Here is a 23,935-nt window from a genome sequence, read left to right on the forward strand (position 1 = left end):
CCTCCGACCTTTACAACAAATGTTGCTCACTGGGGACAAGACCAAACTGAATCTGCACACGCTTCAATACAAAAGCATAATATGCAAAAAAAGTAAATAAACTGAAGCTAAATTTAACTCTGGGTACGAAGAAAAAGATTACACAGATTGATTAAATGGAATACTTGTTTCTAGTCTATACAACACAGGAGAAATAGGATTAAATAAATTGAAATAGTCACTAAAAGGAGAACTGTAGAGGTACAAATTTAAAAAAAGATAGGCATAGAAACCTTTTTTATTATAGTCAGGGTTAGTTAAAAGCATTAATGACAAAAAAAATTGGGGGCAAGGGGATGCGGGAGTCTTAAGAGGACTCAAATAAGCTGGAACTTTTCTGTTTATTCCAGAGAGCTACATAGAAAGAAATTGCACACTAAAAAAAACAAACAAAAAAGGTTTTTTTCCCTAAAGTCCAGCTCTTTCAACACAGCTGGGTAGATCTTCCCTTTAATTTAGAGAATCTTGCTAGCCTTTCCTCCTTGTATATTACACCAACTACCAATCCATTAAAAAGTGATAGTGATACATTTCCCTTTTTGAATCTGTTCACAGGAGGAAGATGATAAAATAATAACCAAAAAACAATCCTCCATGCCAAAGACAACAAAATGAATCTACATAGAAGAGAAACCAATTTTTTCTCTCCCTCTTCCATCTTATTTGCTCCATCAGAGTACTTGGCCAGGCCTATCTGAAAACACATTCAGACAAAATGTGTATAGAGAAACACAACAAGGAATATATTGAAGGACAGGAAAGACACTGGAGGTGTTTAAAAAAAACCCACACATGCACACACGCACAAACAGCGCAGACTTAAAGACAAGCAAAGGGAAATCTTTAATACTTCAATCATTGGTCGAAAATCCATTTTTTTTGCTAACATATTGTTTATGAAGCATGCTTCCTTCAGTAAGTCACATAAGTGACCTGCGTGGGTGGGTGTTATTGGTTTTTATTTTTAAAGGATTATCTTTGTCGATAGATTCTTTTGAATAAAACATGCAACTGTTACACTTTACATATCTACCAAAATTACTGCAAATGACAATTCCCTTAGTGGGTATATTAATAACCCAATGTATTCTCAGTCAACCTCAAGATAAATCTATTATTTTACCACACATTTTTTAAAAAACAATTTTTTAAAGAACATTTTTTATTGGTGAAGATATCAACTTGAATTTAGAAAGGGGTAAGAATCATATAGCTAAATGGCATGAAAAGTCTGTTAAATCATAAACTTTGTAAATGTCTGCACTTAACATTAAAAATAGTATTTAGGTTAGGTAACAATACAGTAACTTCTCACTTAACGTTGTAGTTATGTTCCTGAAAAATGCGACTTTAAGTGAAATGATGTTAACCGAATCCAATTTCCCCATAAGAATGAATGTAAATGGGGGGAGGGCGATAACTAGCTTTCAAATATTTCAGACATTTCATTCTTTCCCTTTCTTGGCAATATGCCTGGTAAAATCCCACTTTGTGTGTAATTCATTATATATAGCTAAAATACCTCTGTATTTGACATCCCCCCCCAAAATAACTCCTCCTGGACTTGCACTCTGCATTTTCCCCCATTACCTATGTGTCAAGTGCCAGTGAACTTGTATTTAGAACAGGGGTAGGCAACCTATGGCACGTGTTCCGAAGGCGGCACACAAGCTGATTTTCTGTGGCCTGGCCACCGGTCTGGGGGCTCTGCAGTTTAATTTAATTTTAAATGAAGCTTCTTAAACATTTTGAGAACCTTATTTACGTTACATACAACAGTAGTTTAGTTATATACTATAGACTTATAGAAAAAGACCTTCTAAAAACATTAAAATGTATTACTGGCACACGAAACCTTAAATTACAGTGAATAAATGAAGACTCGGCACACCACTTCTTAAAGGTTGCCAACCCCTGATTTAGAATAATAATGGAAATAGATAAGTGACACACAAAAATAGAAGAGATCTACCAGAAAGAGTGAAAGAGGCTAAGGAATTTGAGATAGTGGAAACCCCAAAGGAATATGAGAGAAGGAAATCAGTCCAAGGAAGCCTGCTGAAGATTCTGGTGCAAAACACAGATAAAATGCATCCTGCATGAGCTGGGCTGCAAGGAAGTGATCAGTGATGCTGGCACAAAATGGGAGTTTAAAAACAAAACCCAAAACACAGAGCTACAGGTACAATATACTCAGGTTAGTAAAATCACAAGAGATTGATATGTAGCATACACCCATACAGAATGTGGGACAGTCTTGTGCAGTGGTTAAAGCTCAGAAATGTCAGTCAGGAAAGCAGAGTTCTCTTCTCAATCATTGTCTTGCTGTATGGCTTACGGCAAGCCACCTAACTTCATTAAGTAAAACATATTACTACTTATCATCATCATCACAAAAACGTTATGAATCTGAGAATCCTACATGGGAAGTGGGGGACCAGATGTTCCAATTTTATAGGGACAATCCCAATATTCCGGGCGTTGTCTTATACAGGCATCTATTACTCACAACCCCTGTCCTAATTTTTCACACTTGCTCTCTGGTCACTCTACTGCAGGGGTCAGCAACCTTTCAGAAGTGGTGTGCCGAGTCTTCATTTATTCACTCTAATTTAAGGTTTCGCATGCCAGTAATACATTTTAACATTTTTAGAAGGTCTCTTTCTATAAATCTATAATATATAACTAAACTACTGTTGTATGTAAAGTAAATAAGGTTTTCAAAATGTTTAAGAAGCTTCATTTAAAATTAAATTAAAATGCAGAGTCCCCCGAACCGGTGGCCAGGCCCTGGGCAGTGTGAGTGCCACTGAAAATCAGCTCGAGTGCCGCCTTTGGCACCCGTGCCATAGGTTGCCTACTCCTGCTCTAATGGGAAGTGCTATAAAATTCCTAAGGGCTTGGCTACACTTGCAAATTTGCAGCGCTGCAGCAGGGTGTGAAAACACACCCTCTCCAGCGCTGCAAATTGCGGCGCTGCAAAGTGCCAGTGTGGTCAAAGCCCCAGCGCTGGGAGCGCGGCTCCCAGCGCTGTACGTTATTCCCCACAGGGAGGTGGAGTACGGACAGCGCTGGGAGAGCTTTCTCCCAGCGCTGGTGCTTTGACTACACTTAGCGCTTCAAAGCGCTACCGCGGCAGCGCTTTGAAGTCCTAAGTGTAGCCACAGCCTAAGTATTAGGACTCATTGTAATGGGGTGTTTGCTACTCGTTGCTCGATGGCGTCTCCTTGTGGCTCATCTAGGGAATTAGCTCATCACCATTCATGCCCCTTCCGGCAGTTGCTCAGCCTATTGCCACAGTCACTCGTTCTGTGGCCCCTCTCTCACTGGTCAGGAGCTGCAGTTCATCTCCTTCATTGCTTAGCCCTCCGGCCAAGTCACAATTATCCTCCCCTTGCAGGGTCTCACCAGTCTCTCTCCACACAGTCTCAGGCAGTCCTCATAGCCACTGCACCAACTGCGTCACTCCCGCAGTGGCTTGTAGGGGAATCCGGGCCTGCCCTCTGCACTGGGTTCCAATCAAAGGGCCCTTGAACCAGCAGTTCAGGTCTATTCTCTCAGCCCTTACTGCTCCTTCCCTGGACTGTTTCCCACACTCCTAGTACAGGCTCTTACTCTGCTCCCTTGTATCAGGGAGCATGACTGTAGGCTTTCTCACTGCAACCTGTTGCCAGCTTCCTGGCTTTACAGAAGCCCCACCTGCTTCTGTCCAGGAGAGCTTCATCCCCAGTTAAGCCTCATCGCATCCTAGCTCCTCTTTGGGTGCAGCCAATGGTTAATTGGCCTCTCTTGCCTATATTAACCCCTCCAGGGCTAATGTGTGGTGAATACCCCCATCACACTCATGTATTCATTAAAAAGTTAAATTCTGACCTCTAAAAACACTGAAGTCCATCGGAGCTGCACTGCCTATCTGAGAGCAGAATTTGCCTATGAAATCCAACTGTTAACATAACAAACGTTTTATTTACCTTTAAAATCACATTCAGACAGCACCATATAAACCACACTAGGATCCAGGTCAGAAAACATTTCTGACATGTTGTTTAAGAGCTCTTCCTTATTGACCCTGTAAATTGCTCGTGACACTGACACATCTCCTGAAGGTGGTACCAGTCCTTCACCAGAAGCAGCCATTCTCTCCGAATCCACGACTTTTCTGGAGGGACTCACACCCAGATTTTTCCTTTTCTTTGGCATTCTGTTATTCAGAACAAGTTTCCTTTCTGTTTTATTTTGCCCACATGATGTTGATTTTGTCAAGTTCAGAGAAAACAAGGCAAGATACCTTTCATCTCTCCGATGGCCACATTACCAATAGCAGATCTAGAAAGAGAATGGAGAAATGTTTAAAAATAGGCAACTGAATTTCCACTGCATTAACTCTTAACTATTTAAAGGTCTGAAAAGTTTTTTATTTTATATTTTTGAGAGGGGGGTTGCTTTTCTTTTTTTTCCTGGGGGATGGGAAGGAAAGGCTTCTATTTTTATTTTAAAAAATTTTTACACTAGATATTCAGATCCTGTCTAGACAGAAGAACTAGTGAAATGGTATTACAAGATCCAAGAAAGTGAAAGTTAAGTAAGTGAAAGGGGAAGGACTATTTAATCAGTTTTAAACCCTTTTTTGTTAACACATTTAATTTCCATGACCAATCATCATTTTGGGGAAATGTGCCCTTTGTTAAAGATGTAGCACCCTCACTTCCTCTACTAAGGTGATAGAGATCACAATAAACATCTCCAAGATCTTCCAAAGGTCTTCCAGCAAAATCAGGAAAGATTAAACTTAACATTTCTGATATTTCTAAAGATAAAAACAAGCAGAAAAAAGTCTTGTTAAAAGCCTTTCAGGTGCTTATACATCATGAAGTGAAAAAGTGCAGAAGCCCTTTTAAAAAAAATTCTTTGACTTTCAGGTAGCAAAATGAACTAGCACTTTGTGTCACACTAATTATTACACCAAGCCAATATGGAAAGCAATTAGTTATCTATATCTATAGCCAGTATATGTATACGGTGAGGCTGCTTTTTCTTTATAATGCAGAACTTCAAAGTTTTATTGTTGTGCGTTCAAACTGATAGCAGCAGAAAACACTATAAACTCAGTTTAACAACTTTACAAAGAACTATGTACAGGCATTTACTAAATTTTCTATTTGATATGGTTTAGTTAACCTGATAATTAGATTAATTTTATATTAACCCACTTTATTCTAATCTGACTTGTTTACATTTTGCTTATTTATTTAGTTTAGTTAATAAAATTGGAAACCTGTCTGGTTTACATATTTTTCCCTAGATGTCAAGATTATGGACCTGAGAAACCCTGAGGTAGATGGAAGAGGCAACTCTGAAGGATCTAACAGTGGCCCACAGAAGTATCCTACAGTTAGTTCTCCTATAGCTGGTGCCCAAACCAGAACACACTCAGCTTTTGAAGGAAAGTTCACTTTCATATTAAGCATTTCTTCCAATACGCATAGTATTTTTTTTAATAAATGGGAGCTATATTTTCAAATCATTTCACATCTCTCATGTTGGCTATAACATTGAATCAAAATGCAGTATCACCAATGAAAAATAAACATTTGAAAGTAAACTACAGTAACTCCTCACTTAACGTTCTAGTTTTTTTCTTGAAAATGCAACTTTAAGCAAAACAATGTTAAGCGAATCCAATTTCCCCATAAGAATGTAAATGTAAATGGGGTGGGGCGGGACGGGGGGTTAGGTTTCAGGGAAATTTTTTTCACCAGACAAAAGACATTATATATATATATATATATATATATATATATATATATATATATATATATATACACACACACACACACACACACACACACACACAGAGTATAAGTTTTAAACAATTTAATACTGTACACAGCAATGATGATTGTGAAGCTTGGTTGAGGCGGTGATGTCAGAGGGTGGCAGAAGGTGGAATATTTCCCAGGAAATGCCTTACTGCTAAATGATGAACTAGCACTCAGCTGAGCCCTCAAGGGTTAACACATTGTTGTTAATGTAGCCTCTCACTCTACAAGGCAGCACACAGCAAGCAGGAGGCTCCCGAGAGCAACTCCAAGGCAGAGGGCAGGAGCAGCACAAGGTAGTGAGGGGACGGACAGCTGAACTGCCCGGCAATTGATAGCCTGCTGGGTGGCTGCTGCACAGAGAACTTAGGGGAACGAGGAGCTGATGGGGGGCTGCCAGTCCACCCTGGATCAGAGCCCCCACCAGCTAGCTCCAATGGGCTGCTCTTTCTGCAAGCAGTAGACAATGCAGGCAGCTGACAAACAACGTTATAAGGGAGCATTACACAACTTTAAGCAAGCATGTTCCCTAATTGATCAGCAATGAAACGACGTTAACTGGGACCACTTTAAGTGAGGAGTTACAGACGCGCCCCAGGTTACGCAAACCTGACTTATGCAAATCTACACTTACAGAAAAAGTTCCGTAAGCTAGAAATAGGAGGGGATTTTTTTGTTTGTTTTGGGTTTTTTTTGGGGGGGGGGCGAAATTGTCAGGTATACATTTCCAACTTACGCAAAATTCGAGTTATGCAAGCGGTTCCAGAACGGAACGCTTGCGTATGTCGGGGAGCATCTGTACTGTACTTCTACTAAGGAAAGAAACCTTTGAAATGAGCTGATTATATCAAGATTATACATACAACCCACAAACCCCCACCAACATTAGAGGCAATATTTTAAAAATAAATCCAGAATTACTCATTAATGATACTCAGAAGTCTATGCAGAGCATACAACTGCCTAGCATCAAATTCTTACAGGTTCTTCACAAATACTTTAAAAGGGGCATCTCTAATGTCTAATCATTGTGAGTTTAGCAGTGCCTGATAAGCAAAACCCTGCCTTGGTGGTGGGATGCAGCCAGGGCTGTCCCTAGACATTGTGGTGCCCTACGCAGCCCCCCAGCGGGGGTGTTGGCCCCAGGCCTCCGTGGGGGGGGATGCTGCACCCACGGTGTGTGGGGGGCAGGAGCAGGCTTGGGGGGCAAGTGGGAAACTGCCCCCCAAGAACGAGCCAGCGGGTTGCTCCATTTCCTGCCACTTGGTGATTGCATGGTGGGCCCAACTGCACACTCACAGGGTGGCGGGAAGTGGAGTGACACAGCCCCAGCCCACTCCGCTCTGCTCCCCTGGCTCCCAGCCTTGGGACTTGGGAGGCAGGGGGGAACCGCCCCCCAGTACAAGCCGGCGGTGCGGCTGGGAGCTGGCAGAGCGGGCTGGAGCCGGGACGCTCCACTTCCTGCCTCCCTGTGAGTGCATGGGCACGCCCAACCCCTGCTGAATCCCCCGGGACGTAGCTCAGTGAAAGAGGTGGAGTGGAGGTGGGGTTAGGGCGGAGCAGGGGTGGGAAGAGGTGGGGCAGAGCAGGGGCTTTGGGGAAGGGGGTGGGGGTGGAGGCAGCTTTCCTGGCTGATTAGGTGCCCCAAATTTCCTGGTGCCCTATGCAGCTGTGTAGTTTGCGTATGAGTAAGGACGGCCCTGGGTGCAGCACCGCTTGTGGAGCTCCAGGAGGGATTGTGCCCATAACTCCCTGGCATCCAGGAAGAGTGCATTCTGTATCCTTAGGATGGTGGAGTGTGCTTCCCTCTGGCCAGCTCTGCTGATCAGCTGTGGAAGAGAAGTACTGCCATGGCAGGAGCTCCTCTCTGCCCCTTTTGGTATGATTTCAACCTCTGCGCAGAAAGCAGTCCCTGTACACAGGAGAGCGCAGATATTGCAACTTTATCTGGAGAGAAGGTGATCTCTCTTTTCCACTCCACCAAGTGCCCTGGCAAGATCCAGTCACCAATAGGTCCTATATATAAGAAGTAGTGCTCTGAAAGCATTTTATTTATGTTGAATATAGTGGTAATTCAAAAAAGTGAAGTCAGCCTAGGCAAATATTAATGGGTGTTTCAATTGTCAAAACAAGAGGTAACTGAAAAAAATCAGACTTGCGCATAAAGGTTGGCATGTCATTGAAAATGGAGTATTTAAAGAAGGAATAACAAATGTAGGCCCTGCTACCAGAGCCAGGAACAGAGTTAATGAAACAATGCATAAATTCAGCTTAAATGCAGTTCCATCTTAGAAAAGCGTGCACTCTTAGCGTGGTGCATTGTGCTTAGAACATGGTTTCTAGTAGCACAAATTGAGCATATTATCTGCTGCATTTTTAAGCCACCCTCTGCTTATACTAACCCAATTTATTACTCTGAAACACACCTCTGCTTTTTTTGCAGTTCCTATTTTGCTATATCCAGGAGCTCTTTTATATTCTAAGAATAACCAAAAAAGCTGCAAGTTGCAAAGAATGGTAGGGTTGGCATCTCTAGTCTGCTAAGAGTGCTGTGTGCTGCTTGAACAGCCAGGAATAGCTATTGGAGAATTTCCCTTCTGTAGGGGATTCTCTGCCAGTGGAAACAGTTCCACCACCTCCTGTGCCAGCAGCTCCTCCTCCACCAGTGTAAGAGAAAGGAGGGGTGTTCTGGGGGAGAGACATGATGGATCACAGCTCCTCTATGACTCATCTTCAACTGGTGTAAGGTCTATGACTTTACATCAGCCCTGCTGTTCTAACTTGCTCTGGAGTGGGCAGCAGTGGAATCACAGAGCTGCAACTGGCTCCCTGCAGCTGCCTCTCTTTACTCTCATCCAGGCTAAGGATAACTGCTTAGGTATTGTGATTTGAAAAGCCATCTTACTTTTCAGAAAATGCCCATTTCTTAATGAGCTGATTTTATGAATAGAAGAGTTATTAAGAACGCAATTTCCAGAAAAGTGGACTCTGCACACCCACTTACGTGTGTACTTGAATCATCTTGTGGGTGAATATTTAATTCCAAGAAATGTGTGTCCTTGAAGCAGTTATCAGGGAAGAGGTATGTGTGAAAACAGTGAAGTTGAGACTGTGCCAGAGGAGCACAGTTCTTTATCAATGCTGAAATGAAACAGCTGCTTACTCTAACTGGATATGTGTACAATGGAGGTACCTAGAATTAAACCTTGAGCAGAGTATATTACAGCCTCTGGCTAACTAGTTAGAAATCAATTTCTGTATGTTCAGCATAGCCCTAGCCTTCACTACATCTACATCAGCATGCTGTTACTGCCCCATCTTACTCTAGGTGAAAGAACTCCCATCCAGAGCTCAGTACAGGGCCTTAAATACAGATTGATTCATGTTATGTTACCTGGAACCTACAATTGAGGCTGTCCCTCAGGTCTGTATACTGAAGTGCAATTGGAAATTATGTTCTTTGTCCACTACATGATACTGGCAGACTAGGTTCCACCTCATGCCAAAGCCCCCATGCCTCAACTGAATACTGATAATTACACAGCTGATCAGTTTGGCTCACCTCTATGTTAGTATTGTTAAAATAGGTATTAGAATGATAAGAATGTGGCTAGTGTTAGACTTTATGCTTGCGAGTTGTTGCATGCATTAATCTCACTTATAATATTTGTATCCCTTATTGTAATGTAGTATTTGAGTGCTTGCATTTGTAAGCCTCAACAACTGTATAAATCACCAGACAGGAGAGAGACATTAACTCATGTGAAATGCTGATCACCAACAGAAGGTGTTCCTGCCTTACAAGGAAGGCTCATCAACACCTGATGGACCAGAGTGGAACATTAAAGAAGACAAAAGATTTACTGTTTACTCGCCCTCCTCCATGAAGATGGGTCTTGTAAGTGAATTCCTCCCATCAGCTGAGTTTTCAGCTAGAAGCAGAAGAGAGGAAGAGAATAAATACACTAACTCCTCACTTAATGTTGTAGTTATATTCCTGAAAAATGCGACTTTAAGTGAAACGATGTTAAGCAAATCCAATTTCCCCATAAGAATGAATGTAAAAGAGGGGGTCATTATATTTATGAATGTGAGTTTTTAGACAGAAAAGCTGTTTAGGAACTGTTGTATAAGTGCCATTCTCAAATAAATGTTGTGGTTCTATGAACCCCACCCCATTCTCCACCATCAGCTGGAATTTCCTTGATCGTAGATTTAGACATTGCACTCTACTGGACGCCTACCTCAGTGGCCAGCTGGGAAAATGGAGGAAGTACAGACTTCTTTGTCAGACATGGAAGCAACACATGGCCAGAGGTGAGCAGCCATTGCAAGCCAACGAAGTAAAGGTCAACAAGCCATTAGCCAAAAGCTAAGGATTCTTCCTTTCCTTCACTTTTTTAGGACAGTGGCTTGCCTGATTTCTCCCCCTTTTAAGTTCTTGGGTGAATCAGAATGAGATACTCCTCTTCTAAAGTCCCTGACATCACCCAAAGGGGTATGATTAGGTCACTTTTAAGTAAACAAAAAACAAAACAAAAAACCCCAACTCCTCATTCCAGCAATTCTGGGCTCTGAAATGTCACAGATCCAAAAATATATCTAGTCAGCGGGTCTATACATATTTTGATGCACTTCAGGTCATGGGTCAGTTTACAGACATTATCTCAACAAAACCTACAAAAGTCAAAGGTCAACAATAATTTTTTTTAAATGCAAGGCTAATAAAAAATTGGAAATAAAACAATACAAAAATACTCACTCACTCAGCCATGCAGATAGAATAGTTCCTGTTCTATAGACAGATGCTTATAACTTCCTCTTTCATATTTTGATACTCAACAGTTTGACTTGCACACACAAAATCTGGCTGAAAGGTTAGATTAACTTGGTCAGAACAAAAGTCTTTTCCTTCTAAAAATCACAACTGTGTTGTTCAATTTTTATACACAGGCCTATCTGCCTCAGAACTGGAAAGGGGTGTGAACGCTGCAGTGCAGTGGCTATTATAGCAACACCAGGCGGAGTATTGGGAGATAGCTGTGTTACAGTCTGTATCCACAAAAACAACAAGAAGTGAAAATTAATGGCATCTGTATCTGTAAATTTCACACCATGCATCTGCGGGGAGGAGACTTTGGAAAAGGGGAGATTGAGAAGCTGGCTGCAACTGACTGAATCACAATCTGCTTCCTTTACTTCTCCAGGAACAGCATAACAACGTGCTGTCTCTTGTTTGGAGCTTTCGTAAGGCTATGATTCAGCTCTCTAGTAATAATGACAATAATGGCAAAAGTAAATAAAAGAGGCAGAAGAAAATATTTGCCACTCCCACTATTTATGGCACCTTTTTTAATAGAGGTGTATACAAACACACATGGATACCTCCATTGAATGTTTCAGGTTCTGCTTTGTTCCAAACCACTGTTGTCACAGATCTAAATTATCTGTATACAAATACATCTTTTTATATGTTAAATGTGCTAATATAAAAAAGTTCTCTTTCCCTCATCTCAATTACTGCTATTTCTTTGTTGTAGTAGTATATAAAACTGTTAAATCCATACTGATATGCCCTATATCAAAGAATAAAAATGAAAGAGGACTACTACTCTTCTTTTCTCTTCACACCCAATATTAAGTTACTTTACAGCTATTTTGAAAAAAAAAAATATATATATATATATATATTGATTTTGAAAATTTTACTATGAAATATTTAGGAAGCATTGCTACCGAGACAGCTCTACCACCTTGCTCCCCAGAACATCAGATGCAGTCTAAAAACTATTTATTTAACCAATTTCATTTTGCAAGTGATGTATTCTTTACAAATCTACGGGGATGCATGCTCTGTAGGTTCTGTAGGCCAAGCTTATTACACACACCAGGGGCTCCTTGCAATCCTCCATTTCACTCTACAAGCTCTCTGTGTGCCAGCCTCCCCATCCATCTCTATTTCAGGGACTCCCGGCAACTCTCCTTAATCTCCTGACAGGGATTGTATGTGCACCCCATGCCCCAGCAGGGTCCCTCATTCTCCCCACTATGCCAGCAGCTCTGTTCCTTTCCCTTCCCCCTCGCGCCCCAAATCAGGGCCCCCCATTCTTCTCACCATGCCAAGGGTTCTGTTGGTCTCTCCTCCCTCCCAATCCCCAACGTACCTTTCCTTCCCCCAGACTGGAAGAGAGTGGTGAACGATTGGCAACCTCTCTGCCTCACCTGGAGCAGACTTTGAGGAAGCAGGTGTGACATTCCCCAGGGTACAATCTGGACTATTGAACTGCTGTGTCCTCCCAGTTCTCCAACCTGGGGTGCTTTTTACAGTGCTCCACTGTGGGAACAACCACGCCTGGTCTACTCACACACAGGTACAGCATCACATGATGCAGGTTTCTCAATCCTATTGCCAGCTGCTTTTCAACTGAAGTGCGGAGGGGAATGTGTGTGATAGGGAGCCTGTGTATGGGGGGGGGGAGCAGATAGACAGTGTGTGTTGGGGGAGAATGTGTCGGCATGCTATCTTGTAAATTCAGACAGCCGCAGGAAGCAACCAGTCCTGAGATGGGGGAGGCGGAAACCCTGACCTCAGCTCCTGCCTCCCCCGGGGCTTGTCAGTGTGGACACCTCTGCTGTTTCATCACCAAAAGCTGACTTTCAGCAAAAAAAAAAAAAAAACTTGTCAGAGTACACCAGGCCTAAAAATAATGAGGTTACAAAGGAAATAAAAGGTAAAACACAGCTAGCATCTAAGGGTATGTCTTTACTAGCAACGTTAAAGTGCTGCCGCTGTTGCGGCATCAGTGCTAGGAGACAGCTCTCCCAGCACTATAAAAAACCCACCTCCACGAGGGAAGTGGCCCCCAGTGCTGGGTGCACTGCCTACGCTGCCACTTGACAGTACTGAAACTTGCAGCACTCAGGGGAGAGCAGGGTTTCACACTCCTGAGCGAGAAAGTTGCAGCATTGTAAAGTGGCACTGTAGACAAGGCCTAATTTAACAAGCTAAGTGAATTAAAAGCAAAGGTTTTTTTCACCACATGCTTTTTTGCAGTCTTTTACTGGCTGAACACCTCTTCAGACAGGATGCCCCCTCTCCTATACTTCAAGAGTTGTTGACACCATGAACAGAGAGAAAAGGAGTAGTGCCCTAAGGCGTTGCCTCTCTTATAATCTAATCTCTTGTGCTAGAAGCATCTCCAGCTGTTTCACAAAACCTGTTTCCAGCTGAGTCATGAGTGAAAGTCTGTTTGGAGGGAACTTTAAACTGTTTCTTTGTTCCAGATGTAGATTCTCTCACTCACACCCTGTCTCCTGCTAAAGAATGGCCATTTGACCAGTTGATCACGCTGAAACCTGGGTCTGGTGTTGGTTAGCCTTTCTGTCTCTGGGGAATTGGTCTGTGGGCACTCCCCAAAATTACAACATACTTCAGTAACATTATGCAATAAAATCTTATAACATCACACACAGTGTTGCCACACATATTTTAACAGGACAATAATATTCAGCAGATTATGAGTTTTCAAATGACACCTCACAAGGCATACTTTGTACAAAAATTATAATCCTGTGTTAAAGTTAGACTTAGGACTTACAGTTTGTTAGACCACTCTGTTTTATTAGCACAGCGCTTTGCTAATAACATCCAGATAATGTGAGCACCATGCAAGACACAAACTATCTTATTTATACAGATAAAAGGGTGAGAACTTAACAAGATAACAAAGGAAGCAGAATCAGATAAGTTTACCTGAGCTAGGCATACATATCTTATCTCCTTACTATGACCAATCTTTTGTTAATGTTTTGCCATTAGCACCATTGTTTATGCCTAATGTTTTTTTTTCTGGCACCTGTATTTCAACATTTTTTTTATATATTTCTGCTTAAAAGGTACATACAACATTTTTTTAATTCATTTTTATTTTTACAATATAATTAATTCTACTTTCACAATCCCTCCTTTTGGTCAAGCTTTTGCCATGACCAACATTTTACTGGGTTTTACATATTAACCATTTTTTTTTGTTTATTAGCGATATTTAAAATTATTATATTAGCACTCTGTTCTGAGGCAGTCACCTGGGTGCCATGCCTTACACAATTTTGGATACAACAGGAGACTGAGTGAAAACATACAAAAATTATTAGGATTTTAAACAGGATAGTCAGGGCTCCCTGAAACAACCAGTTTTCTATGCCAGAGAAATTGAACAGGTTACCTAGCCACTTCCTTGAAGAACTTGGCTTTTTATGGGGAAGATATGTGATTTAAGTGGCTAGCATGATCTGTTACCTCATTGGTGTTGTTTTTCAATGAGAGCACAGTACCCTTCTTTGGCTGCCAGCACTATGTCCAATGCCTGACGGTTTTGGAGGGCCATCTGTTGGATTGCCCCTGGTTTTTTGGCCAGGGCTTTTAAACTTTTTGCAGTTTTATTTGCCATTATTTTAACTACTGCTTGTAACCTTAGGAGCCTTTTTGCATGGTGTATTACTTCCCCAAGTGGGATAAAGGAACTGCCAATAGTTTTTTTCCAGGTGTTATTGCTGTTCTATATTGTGTTAAAACGTACGAGGTTCTTCAGTGAGGTCTGAGGAATTGAGTGGGATAGCCAGGACAGGAACACCAGTTTGAGAGTGGGCTGGGATGTGGCTGCAGACCCAGCATTTAGAAATATTAAGGGTCTGAGCTATTCACACTTGCTGCTGGATAAAATAATTGTCATTGTGGATTTCCCAGACCTTAAGACACCAGCAGCTGAGGAACAGGCGCCACCAGAGGCACATGTTGGAGGCAGGGCCCTTCTAGTTCTGACAACCTCAACTGAGGGAACCGCAGTCACAGTTTTACGTTTACCAGGCAGTAGGCGCTAGGCTTACTACTGCTTTTTCTTGGGCCTTGCTTTAGGTTGTTGTCTGCTTCTGGCAACCCTTACGAGAACGTAGATTGTAAGGTATTGCAGGCTGTTTTTTTACTTTTTTTTTTTTTGAGTTAAAATTGACTCTGCATGGTTCTGAGGTGATGCATTCACTGAGGGTGGTGCATTGTTACACTGCGAAGCATGTATTCACTCTGCAATGCCAGACAGTTTAATAGCCGTCTGGCTAGTAAGCAATGCCTGATGATTCTTTGATGTTTTTAAAGTTTCTTTACTACTTCTTCCTTGACTCTGGCTATAACAATGGCTTTTACACCTTATTTTTTTTCTGATGCATACATTTTTTATTTACACAAACAGACTGAGAATACAAACAGTAGTATTTTATATTCAGCAAAAAGGCATTGCAAATTAAACCTTGCTAAGTTTTACAGTTAATAACCAAGACAATTTACATTGAGACCCAGGCCTTTAATGTTTTTTTAATTTACTTAACATAGACACAATAGAGAATCCTGTCTCTTACTACCTAAATTTTAAAACAAAGAGAGGGCCCAATTTGTAATGCATATAGGAAAACAGAATCTTATATATAGTCCCAGAGGGTTATTTTTTTTTGCTATTTAAAAAGGGTGGCTAGCAGGATGAAATTAAATTATACATTAATTTTCATAGTACATTATAAAGTTGAGCTTTTACATATCCCCCTTTTGACACTAAGATTATTAATCGCCAGTATTACTTTTTATTTAGTCCACATAATAGAAGATACTGGGAGGTGATTTGGGCCTGTGGCTTTAGCTTTGCATACATTTGTTTTATCCAACAGCACATTTTAAATATTTTAATTAAAACACACACAATTTAAAACCAAACAGTTAGGGGTAGTATTATTAGTATGCCAGTAGTTGTGAGAGACTATTTACAAAATGTTATACCAATGGTAAGCTGTTATGTTTTTCTGCAGTGGCAATTTTTAACATGTCCCCATTTGCGTGTATTATATGAATGGTTCTGTTTTCCACATTGTTTTGTTTGTTTGTTTTTGTTTTTAGAAACTAAGTTATTTTTTTACCTTTTTAAACAGATGATTGGTAACTGTTTGCCATTTAATGCCAAGATTGATAGAGAACTCAGCTAAATTAGTGCTTACAGTAAGCTGAGACTTTTTGGTTGTGGCAAATAGTAAATGTGATTATTGGTAAACACAGTACTTACATTACATATACATTTGTCTACTGGTGGGTTGCTAACACTTTTATCCTTTTAAAACACTTCTTTCCAAGAATTAACACACACGTTGCCCATTATACAATACTTTGGTCTAATTATTAATTTTATCCCACATACAGGATCCTAGTGAGATGTCTTTACTACAGAGCTTTGGAGCAACAGGCATGGATAAGCATACCCACTTTTGAGGAGTTCACTTGGTACAACCTTTAGTGTCCAATAGTTTCCCTTCCTCCCCAGCCCACTGGCTTGAGGTCTGCGGTAGCCAGAAGGATTCCAGGTGCAACCTGGAGTGGGCTAACTTTTCATATTTTTGCTTTCAGAGCCTGTTGGTGTGCAATTTTAACAACAATTTCTTCACTTAAATTTTGTTTTACCGTACTGGAGACATACCTATCAATATAACTGAATGCAGTATTAAACAATTATCTTTTTCTTTGCTTTAACAGATGTATCAAATCTTAATATTCTCTGATATTACCCAAAATATTTTATGTTTTAAATATCTGCATTTCAGTACATTTCATAGCTATTGCAGTATGGTTTTTTTAACTTTTATTTGTTTTTGTAATAGGTTGTTCTGTAGCTGGTATTAGCTTTTTCTGATTTTTTGAAAGACAAAAATAACATGTTTTTACCCCTTTCAGGGTGGCATTGATTATCGCTTAAAAGATTCCTTTCTTTTACAAATACCCTTGCTGATTGCAGACAAAACAGAGGAATGACAGGAAAATATGGGGGTGTTTTTTTGTTCTATAGGCAGGCCAGGTTTTAATGGGTTTTACTTTTTAAGGGTTACGGGGAAATTATTTTACTGTTTAGTTATTAAATTTATGAGGTGGTGTACCTCAAGTTTTTCTTCGCATATAGCAGACCAAGTTTGTAATGTTTTTCCTGCTGTGTTAAGCTTTAAGTTTATTTACAGGTAATAGCTGAGCAGCATTATTACCATATTACCTTAAAGGATTTTTTCAAAAATTATACACACTATACGTTGTTACAGGGGTACTTACTAACATTACATTTATTTCAATGTTTAATATTAACAATAACAGCGTTAATTCTATTAAAGGTATCTTATTATACCATGTTTTTTATTTAGGCAATTTCTTTCGTGCTGGCAGTTTTTACCTTTTTTTTTATCAGTTAGGTAATTTGCATCAACACAGGCTTGGCTTTTGGATTCAAAGCCATCAGCAGAGCTCAGAGACTCTGTCTTAAAAGGGACACAATCAACTTCCACCAGAGTTTTGATTTCTTTTTACTTTTAACTTCTGCTTACAAAACACACAGAGATCTGAAAAAGAAAACACAGTCTATTGCGGCTCTTTTTGGAGCCCTAATAGGATTTCAATTTAGTAGCATGTTTCATTTGTATTTCTTTTACCCCTTTCTACAATATACACTGCACATGTCCTAGGGAAAAAGCGCATTTCTTCTATACTACAACTTTTTTTTTAAACATTAGCCATATCAATTTTTACATAAGATGTAACTGTTTTTTTTTATTATTTGTTTTTGTTTTTTGTTTACACAGAGTTTTCATGTACCCTTATCAAAGTGACAGTCTGATTACACAGAGACATTTTAAGGCTCAGTGTTTTTAACATTGCTTCTTTTTGTTTTGTGCACCTCACCTCTGCTGTTGCTTCAGAGGGGCACTGTTAATTTTTTTTTTTTATTATTATTCTTTCACTACAGCTCTTGTCTGCTATTGTTACAAAAAAACCAAACAAACAAACAAAAAGACTCCAGAATCTCTTCCTATTTTCCTGATTTTGACTGCCCTATTGCAGCCATGACTTGGTTTTTATTTAAAAACATTTTAAATTTTATAAAGAATCAAGTTACCCCTTAAGGGTTAAATGCTAAATCCCAAAGCCAAACAACACTAATTACCTGTGTCTTGCAAAAAGGTTTATGAGTTTTGAAACTTTGAATTAAAGATTCAAATGAATTTTTAGTGGCATTAAAAACAAAAACAAAACCAATTTATCCTACACCTACAAAACAGGAGTTTTACAAACCAGATGTGCTGGTTTAGATTCTTAGAACTCTACGTATTTTTACAGACAAATAGATACATACACTTTTTTTTTTGTCCTTAACATTCCTTTACACTGTTTTGTTTTTACATAGCTGTATGTATATTTGGATTATTTACAGGCATTCTTCTGGAAAAGGGCCCATTTTCCCTTTAGAATGGTTGCAAAGAAACCAAGAATTCTCTCTCTTTAACATGGTTCTTTTTAACATTTTTACAAAGTTTAACTGCTTAATTCTCTCCAGCCTCTGTAGAGTTAACTTTTTACTCTTTTTTCTTAAATCACTTGTTTATCTCCCAAAATGACACCTTTATCACCTCAGATTTCACCATGTTAAGTATTGTTCCAGGGGTTCATGCCTGCACTTACTGCTTTTCTTACTCCTTACACTATGCCCTCAGGGCTTCCAACCTGTTTTTTAGTTTCTTTATCTATTGCTTGCCTGCTTTTCTGGGCCCGATCCTGCTTTTTTCCAATGAACCGTTTGTGAGTGATATTGTGATCACTTCACAATTTTGAAATAAATGTTTAAGGAAAGGGACCAGGAAGCGTGGGGGCTAGTTGAGGAGCCCACCCTCTTTGCTGAATTGGTAGTGGAACTTTAAAGAATCAGTTTTTGAGGCAGACAACAAAGGGGAACAGAACAAGGGGCTTTTTGTCCTTTTTACAATGAGATGGGAGTATTAAGGGGGTTGGATCGATCCGGGGTGGAGGTTTTTTGAGAACGGGGTAAAGGGGAGCGCTCGGTCTGGTTGTGGGAGAGGAGGCTTTTAATAAAGCTTTTAACTTATTATTTGAATATTTGAGAGAGGCGAGTTTTGATTTTGTTCACCTATGATTTGCCTCTTCCCACCACTGAATGAAACAATTAACCTCTTCTTTAGCCAATTTAGTTTTAGGTTGGCCGAGTTTGTCCTTTAAGACGTCCACTTGGTCTTTGTTTCAAGATTTTAACAGTGGCCACTGAGTTTTGGGATCCCTCTGAGTTAGCCTAGACCATTTTTCCAGAAATTTACAGGAGTCCGGACCCTTCTTACAGGAGTCTGGACCCATCCTAAATACATAAAATGAGCCGGCGTTCATTTAGGGAACTGTCCCGACTTAGACGTCTGGTTACCCATACAGGAGGACTTCACACACCAATCGCACAGGAAGGAAATTCGGGTTCGTCAGAGCGATGCCCGGTGCAACACACAAAAGGAGCCCACAGGCTCAATCGCCCTTGCTTTCACACCCAGGGTTTTACCCAAAGTGCAGTGCGGCTGCGATTGTGCAGATTCCACTCACTCAGACCGCAGGGACAGGAACCCCTTGGTCGGCCAATCCCCGGACGGAGATGGCACCCAGACTCAAACACTCCACAGGAGGACGGATAGACACAGAGACAGGACAGTCCTCAGTCCAGACAAAACACAGAAATAATTACCTGACCAGATTCCTGATGTCAGATCCCGGGATTCCTACCAGAACAGAGTGGGAACCAACAGGTTCAATGGCATAGACTTCACTGTGGTCATGCACCTTTCCGTTCTGGTGGAGGACCGCTCGGGCCAAATGCCCAGGTGCCGGCTGCCACGGTCGTCCTACAAAAACGGTCAGGAATCACACAGCCCCAGTGAAGACGGTTGTCATCTCAGTGGGACCTCTGAATTGTCAAAGTTAGACTCAGGACTCAGAGTTTGTTAGACCACTCTGTTTTATTAGCACAGCGCTCTGCTAATAACACCCAGATAATGTGAGCACCATGCAAGACACAAACTATCTTATTTATACAGATAAAAGGGTGAGAACTTAACAAGATAACAAAGGAAGCAGAATCTGATAAGTTTACCTGGGCTAGGCATGCATATCTTATTTCGTTACTAACTATGACCGATTTTTTTTTTAATGTTTTGCCATTAGCACCATTGTTTATGCCTAATGTTTTTTTTTCTGGCACCTGTATTTCAACATTTTTTTTTATATTTCTGCTTAAAAGTACATACAACATTTTTTTAATTCATTTTTATTTTTACAATATAATTCATTCTACTTTCACACCTGTAAAAGAATAAAACATAGGGGTACAGACTGCCACAGCAGGACATTAGGAAAGAGGAAGGAAGGAAGCAAAGAATGAAGCCTTCTCTTGCCCCTCCCTCTGGCTACACCCTGATGGCTGAGTATTCTACCCACAGCTCCCAGGAGGGAGAGCAATTATTTCTCGTTTGCCATTCAGGTATCAGTATATTAAACTCCACTGGGAGGATGAGCAGGAGTGTTGTTATGCTGCCAGATGTTAATTGGTGGCATTAACAGAGGACAATGGCTCAATGTGACTCCTTTTTCTCCTATTTCAATGTTCCAATTGTCCCCAAAATCAATAAAGTTCTGGCTACTGATAGTTAGAGCCTCCCCAGCTTGGTGAAAATGAACGAGTAAGTGGGGGTGGGGGACAGCAAGCAACAAAGGGAGACGGGATGGAGTGGGGTGGGGCCTCAGGTGCTCAGTTTTGTACCATTAGAAAGTTGCAATCTTTAATTCACAGAGGGCACTGCATCAAGGGAGGAATGCAAGTACAGATAATTTTTCAAAGCCATTAGTTGTCTTAGTACTTAGTCATGTCAGGTAAGTTTTTGAGCTCTGCATGAGATTAATGACTAGAAGTGGTCTCAAATTTGGTTTTATGTTTCATACAAAAATGTGGCCCAACGGTAGTCAATAAGCCCACCCAAAACAAGCATGATTGGTCAAAAAAAGAAAAACGGAAAAAAAAACCCCAAGAAATAATCGGCAGCAGAAATTTGCATCTAAACGTCATGATGCTGGGCACGGCTTGAGCAAACTCTGTGGAGCATAGAACAGTTAAAGAAAAAAAAAAAAAGCAGATCTAGAGACAAGTGGAAAAAACACTTACATGTTTTTACTGTGGTGGCCTCCAGTTCATATATAGAAATGGCCTTAAACGGCATAGCTTTTAACATACAATCTCGGGTGGTATGACTGCTATGGTAATTTTGAGAGAGGATATTTAAGTAACTAGACTTAAAAGAATCAATATTTCTATTTAACATTCTATTTTTCAAACTGCATACACTCAAAACATTTCAATGTTACTTTTTGAATAACTATAGATCTCTACAGACTGGAAAAAAAACATTTATAGTTCAAGTAAAATAATAATTCTAAAGGAACTTACATTTTGAGCTTTGTTGACTACACCATACTAGGTTCCCTAGTGGCGAGTCCCTTCACATCTTGCAGAAACCAGCACCGATGTTTACATTCATTGAAGAGTTTGTAGATATCTGATATCCTGCTTTCTTCTTGTCAGGAAACCATATTGTTGAACACACGAATCAGGCATCAGTTGGTGCGGGTGCACTTTTTTAATAAAGAGAAATAATCAAAATACAAAATAAACTACCGTATATAATTTTCCAACAATCTAATAACATTGAGCAAATTTAAAGACCGGATAATATAAGTTCTTTTACAGCCACGTATGCTAACATTTACTGACAATTACCCTGGCACCTGTGTAATAAGCTCAGTCAGATTTAACTCACTTTTCTAAAGGACAAAGATAACTTTGAATTCAGCTAAGGATCTCTAGTTACTAATTTAGAAAAAACTGAATTGCATTAGACATAGGCATAACTCACCAACCATAACTGTAAAAACAGAACAGAGTTCAAACTAGAAATAAGTTTTTTCATTTGGTTCTTATGTCCTCATCGTAGTTCTTAAGCTGTCATGAAAGTGATGATCATCAGGAAGAGATTCAGCTCACCATGTGGGGAGTTAAGCAAACAGGGAAACTGTGGTGCACAGAAATCAGAATATATCCCTTACAGCCAGAATGATCAAGCTTTTTTACCCGCTGGGTATGGCTACACTTGCAAATTTGCAGCGCTGCAGCAGGGTGTGAAAAAACACCCTCTCCAGCGCTGCAAATTGCGGCGCTACAAAGCGCCAGTGTAGTCGCGGCTCCCAGCGCTGTACGTTATTCCCCACAGGGAGGTGGAGTACGGACAGCGCTGGGAGAGCTCTCCCAGCGCTGGCGCTTTGACTACACTTAGCGCTTCTAAGCGCTGCCGCGGGAGCGCTTTGAAGTGCTAATGTAGCCATAGCCTTTGTCTAGATGAGGAAAATAGTGCTTTTTTCAGTCAAGTTAGCTCAACAGCCCTGATGTGTCTACATTAGTCTTAAGTGGGGTTTTCAATGGAATTAAATTAGCTCAATAGAGCTAACTTAACCCATTGAAAACCCCATTTAACACTAATGGAGATATTTTGGCCTAAGGCTAAAACTGGACCTCCTAGACTGAGCTAAAGTGTTAAATCATGTCTACACTGGTGCTATGTGGCGTTTTCAATCTAGCTAAATTAGTGGACCATGACTATGGACATACAGTCCTAAAGCACACTGTGGAAGTTTAAACATTCTTCCACAACCACTGTTATGGTTGGTTGGTTCAAAAAGGAGGACTGATGCCCCAATTTCCTAAAGACACTTTATGGAATTCTTAAGAAGATTATCTACACATTTGCATCAAAGTATGTGGAATTTTTCTAAGTATAAGGAGAACTTTGATCAAAACATAGAGCATATTTTACATAACTCAGTCCTTAACAAAGAGGAAAGCATTTACAAAAGTGATGAAAGACTTGACAGTTTACAAGCTCCTGACATTATCATCCCAATCTTATTGAAAAATGTAGTTTCAAAAGTAGCATCCAGAAGATTTCTGAAAGCTCAGTGGTTTGAGCATTGGCCTGCTAAACCCAGGATTGTGAGTTCAATCCTTGAGGGGGCCATTTAGGGAACTGGGGTAAAAATCTGTCTGGGGATTGGTCCTGCTTTGAGCAGAGAGTTGGACTAGATGACCTCCTGAGGTCCCTTCCAACCTTGATATTCTATGATTTATATTATTTTAGCCAACAAGACTCATCCCAAATATAAAGATCAGAGGTTGTGTCCAGAACAGGCCGAAGAGGTTGGAGTATGGCTGATGGACAAAATCCTGAGTTATTTTCTTTTAGCACTTAAAATTGACTATCCCACTTTCTAACCCAAATTTATGTTTGTGAAACAAGCTGTCACAGATGCATCAAAATGGTAGAAAATAAAGTAAAACCATCGAAAATTAGACATATGAATTCAGAATGTTGCCAATTTTTAAAAGACCTTAACATCCTGATCCAGCCAGCTCAGTCAACCATGTTTTCAAATTTGTTTTGTCAAAACTTCCTAATAGGGTAAGTGCTAAACAAGCAAGTAAGGGCTATAATTATTCCAGAATAACTCCATGTGTGGACAAACTTATTCCAGAAAAAGAGTGCCTTGGTTCCTATTTAAATTAATGCATTTTGAAAGTGGGGTAAACTAACAGGCACACGGCACTCTTATTCTGGAATAAGACTGTCTACAGATGGGGTTTATCTACATGGAACTTTTAGTGCACAGGAGCAGGGTCCACATGATGACAGTGCACAGCAGACTAGTGTATTTTACATTCACACCCCAGCAGGCTGCATCCTAAGGCTTGCTCTACACTTAGAAGTTAGACTGACATAGCTATGTCAGTCAAAGGTGTGAAAAAAACCACAACCTTAACCGACATAGCTATGCTGATCTAACCCCCAGTGCAGACACAGCTATGGCAACAGAAGAATGCTTCTGTCTATATAGCTACTGTCATTCAGGGAGGTGGTATTAATTAGGGTGACCAGATCGCAAGAGTAAAATATCAGGACACATGGGGAAAGGGGTGCACAGTCCTAGGAAGCTGCAAGAGGGGCGTACGGCCCCTGCTGCAGCCCCTGTCACAAGCCACAGGGCAGAGGCGCAGGGCCACAGCTCCAGCCCCTGGCTGAAGCTGTGGGGCAGGGGTGCATGATCCCAGTTCCAGCCCCGGCCACGCTGCCAGCTC

The 23,935-nt window shown here is 40.5% G+C and overlaps 1 protein-coding gene across 1 annotated transcript in view; it reads right to left on the reverse strand.

Moving 5' to 3' along the window:
• Nucleotides 1-23,935, reverse strand: part of N4BP2 (NEDD4 binding protein 2) — a 72,717-nt gene that overhangs the window by 38,345 nt on the left and 10,437 nt on the right. Inside the window, exons 2-3 of the mRNA XM_045019139.1 lie at nt 21,200-21,384; nt 4,011-4,365 (exon numbers count right to left, since the gene is read on the reverse strand). Of these exons, the coding sequence (XP_044875074.1) occupies nt 4,011-4,239 (229 nt within the window). The 5' untranslated portion in view covers nt 4,240-4,365; nt 21,200-21,384. The remainder of the gene's footprint in view (nt 1-4,010; nt 4,366-21,199; nt 21,385-23,935) is intronic.

The sequence above is a fragment of the Mauremys mutica genome, chromosome 5 (genome assembly GCF_020497125.1).
Source record: "Mauremys mutica isolate MM-2020 ecotype Southern chromosome 5, ASM2049712v1, whole genome shotgun sequence".
NCBI lineage: Eukaryota > Metazoa > Chordata > Testudines > Geoemydidae > Mauremys > Mauremys mutica.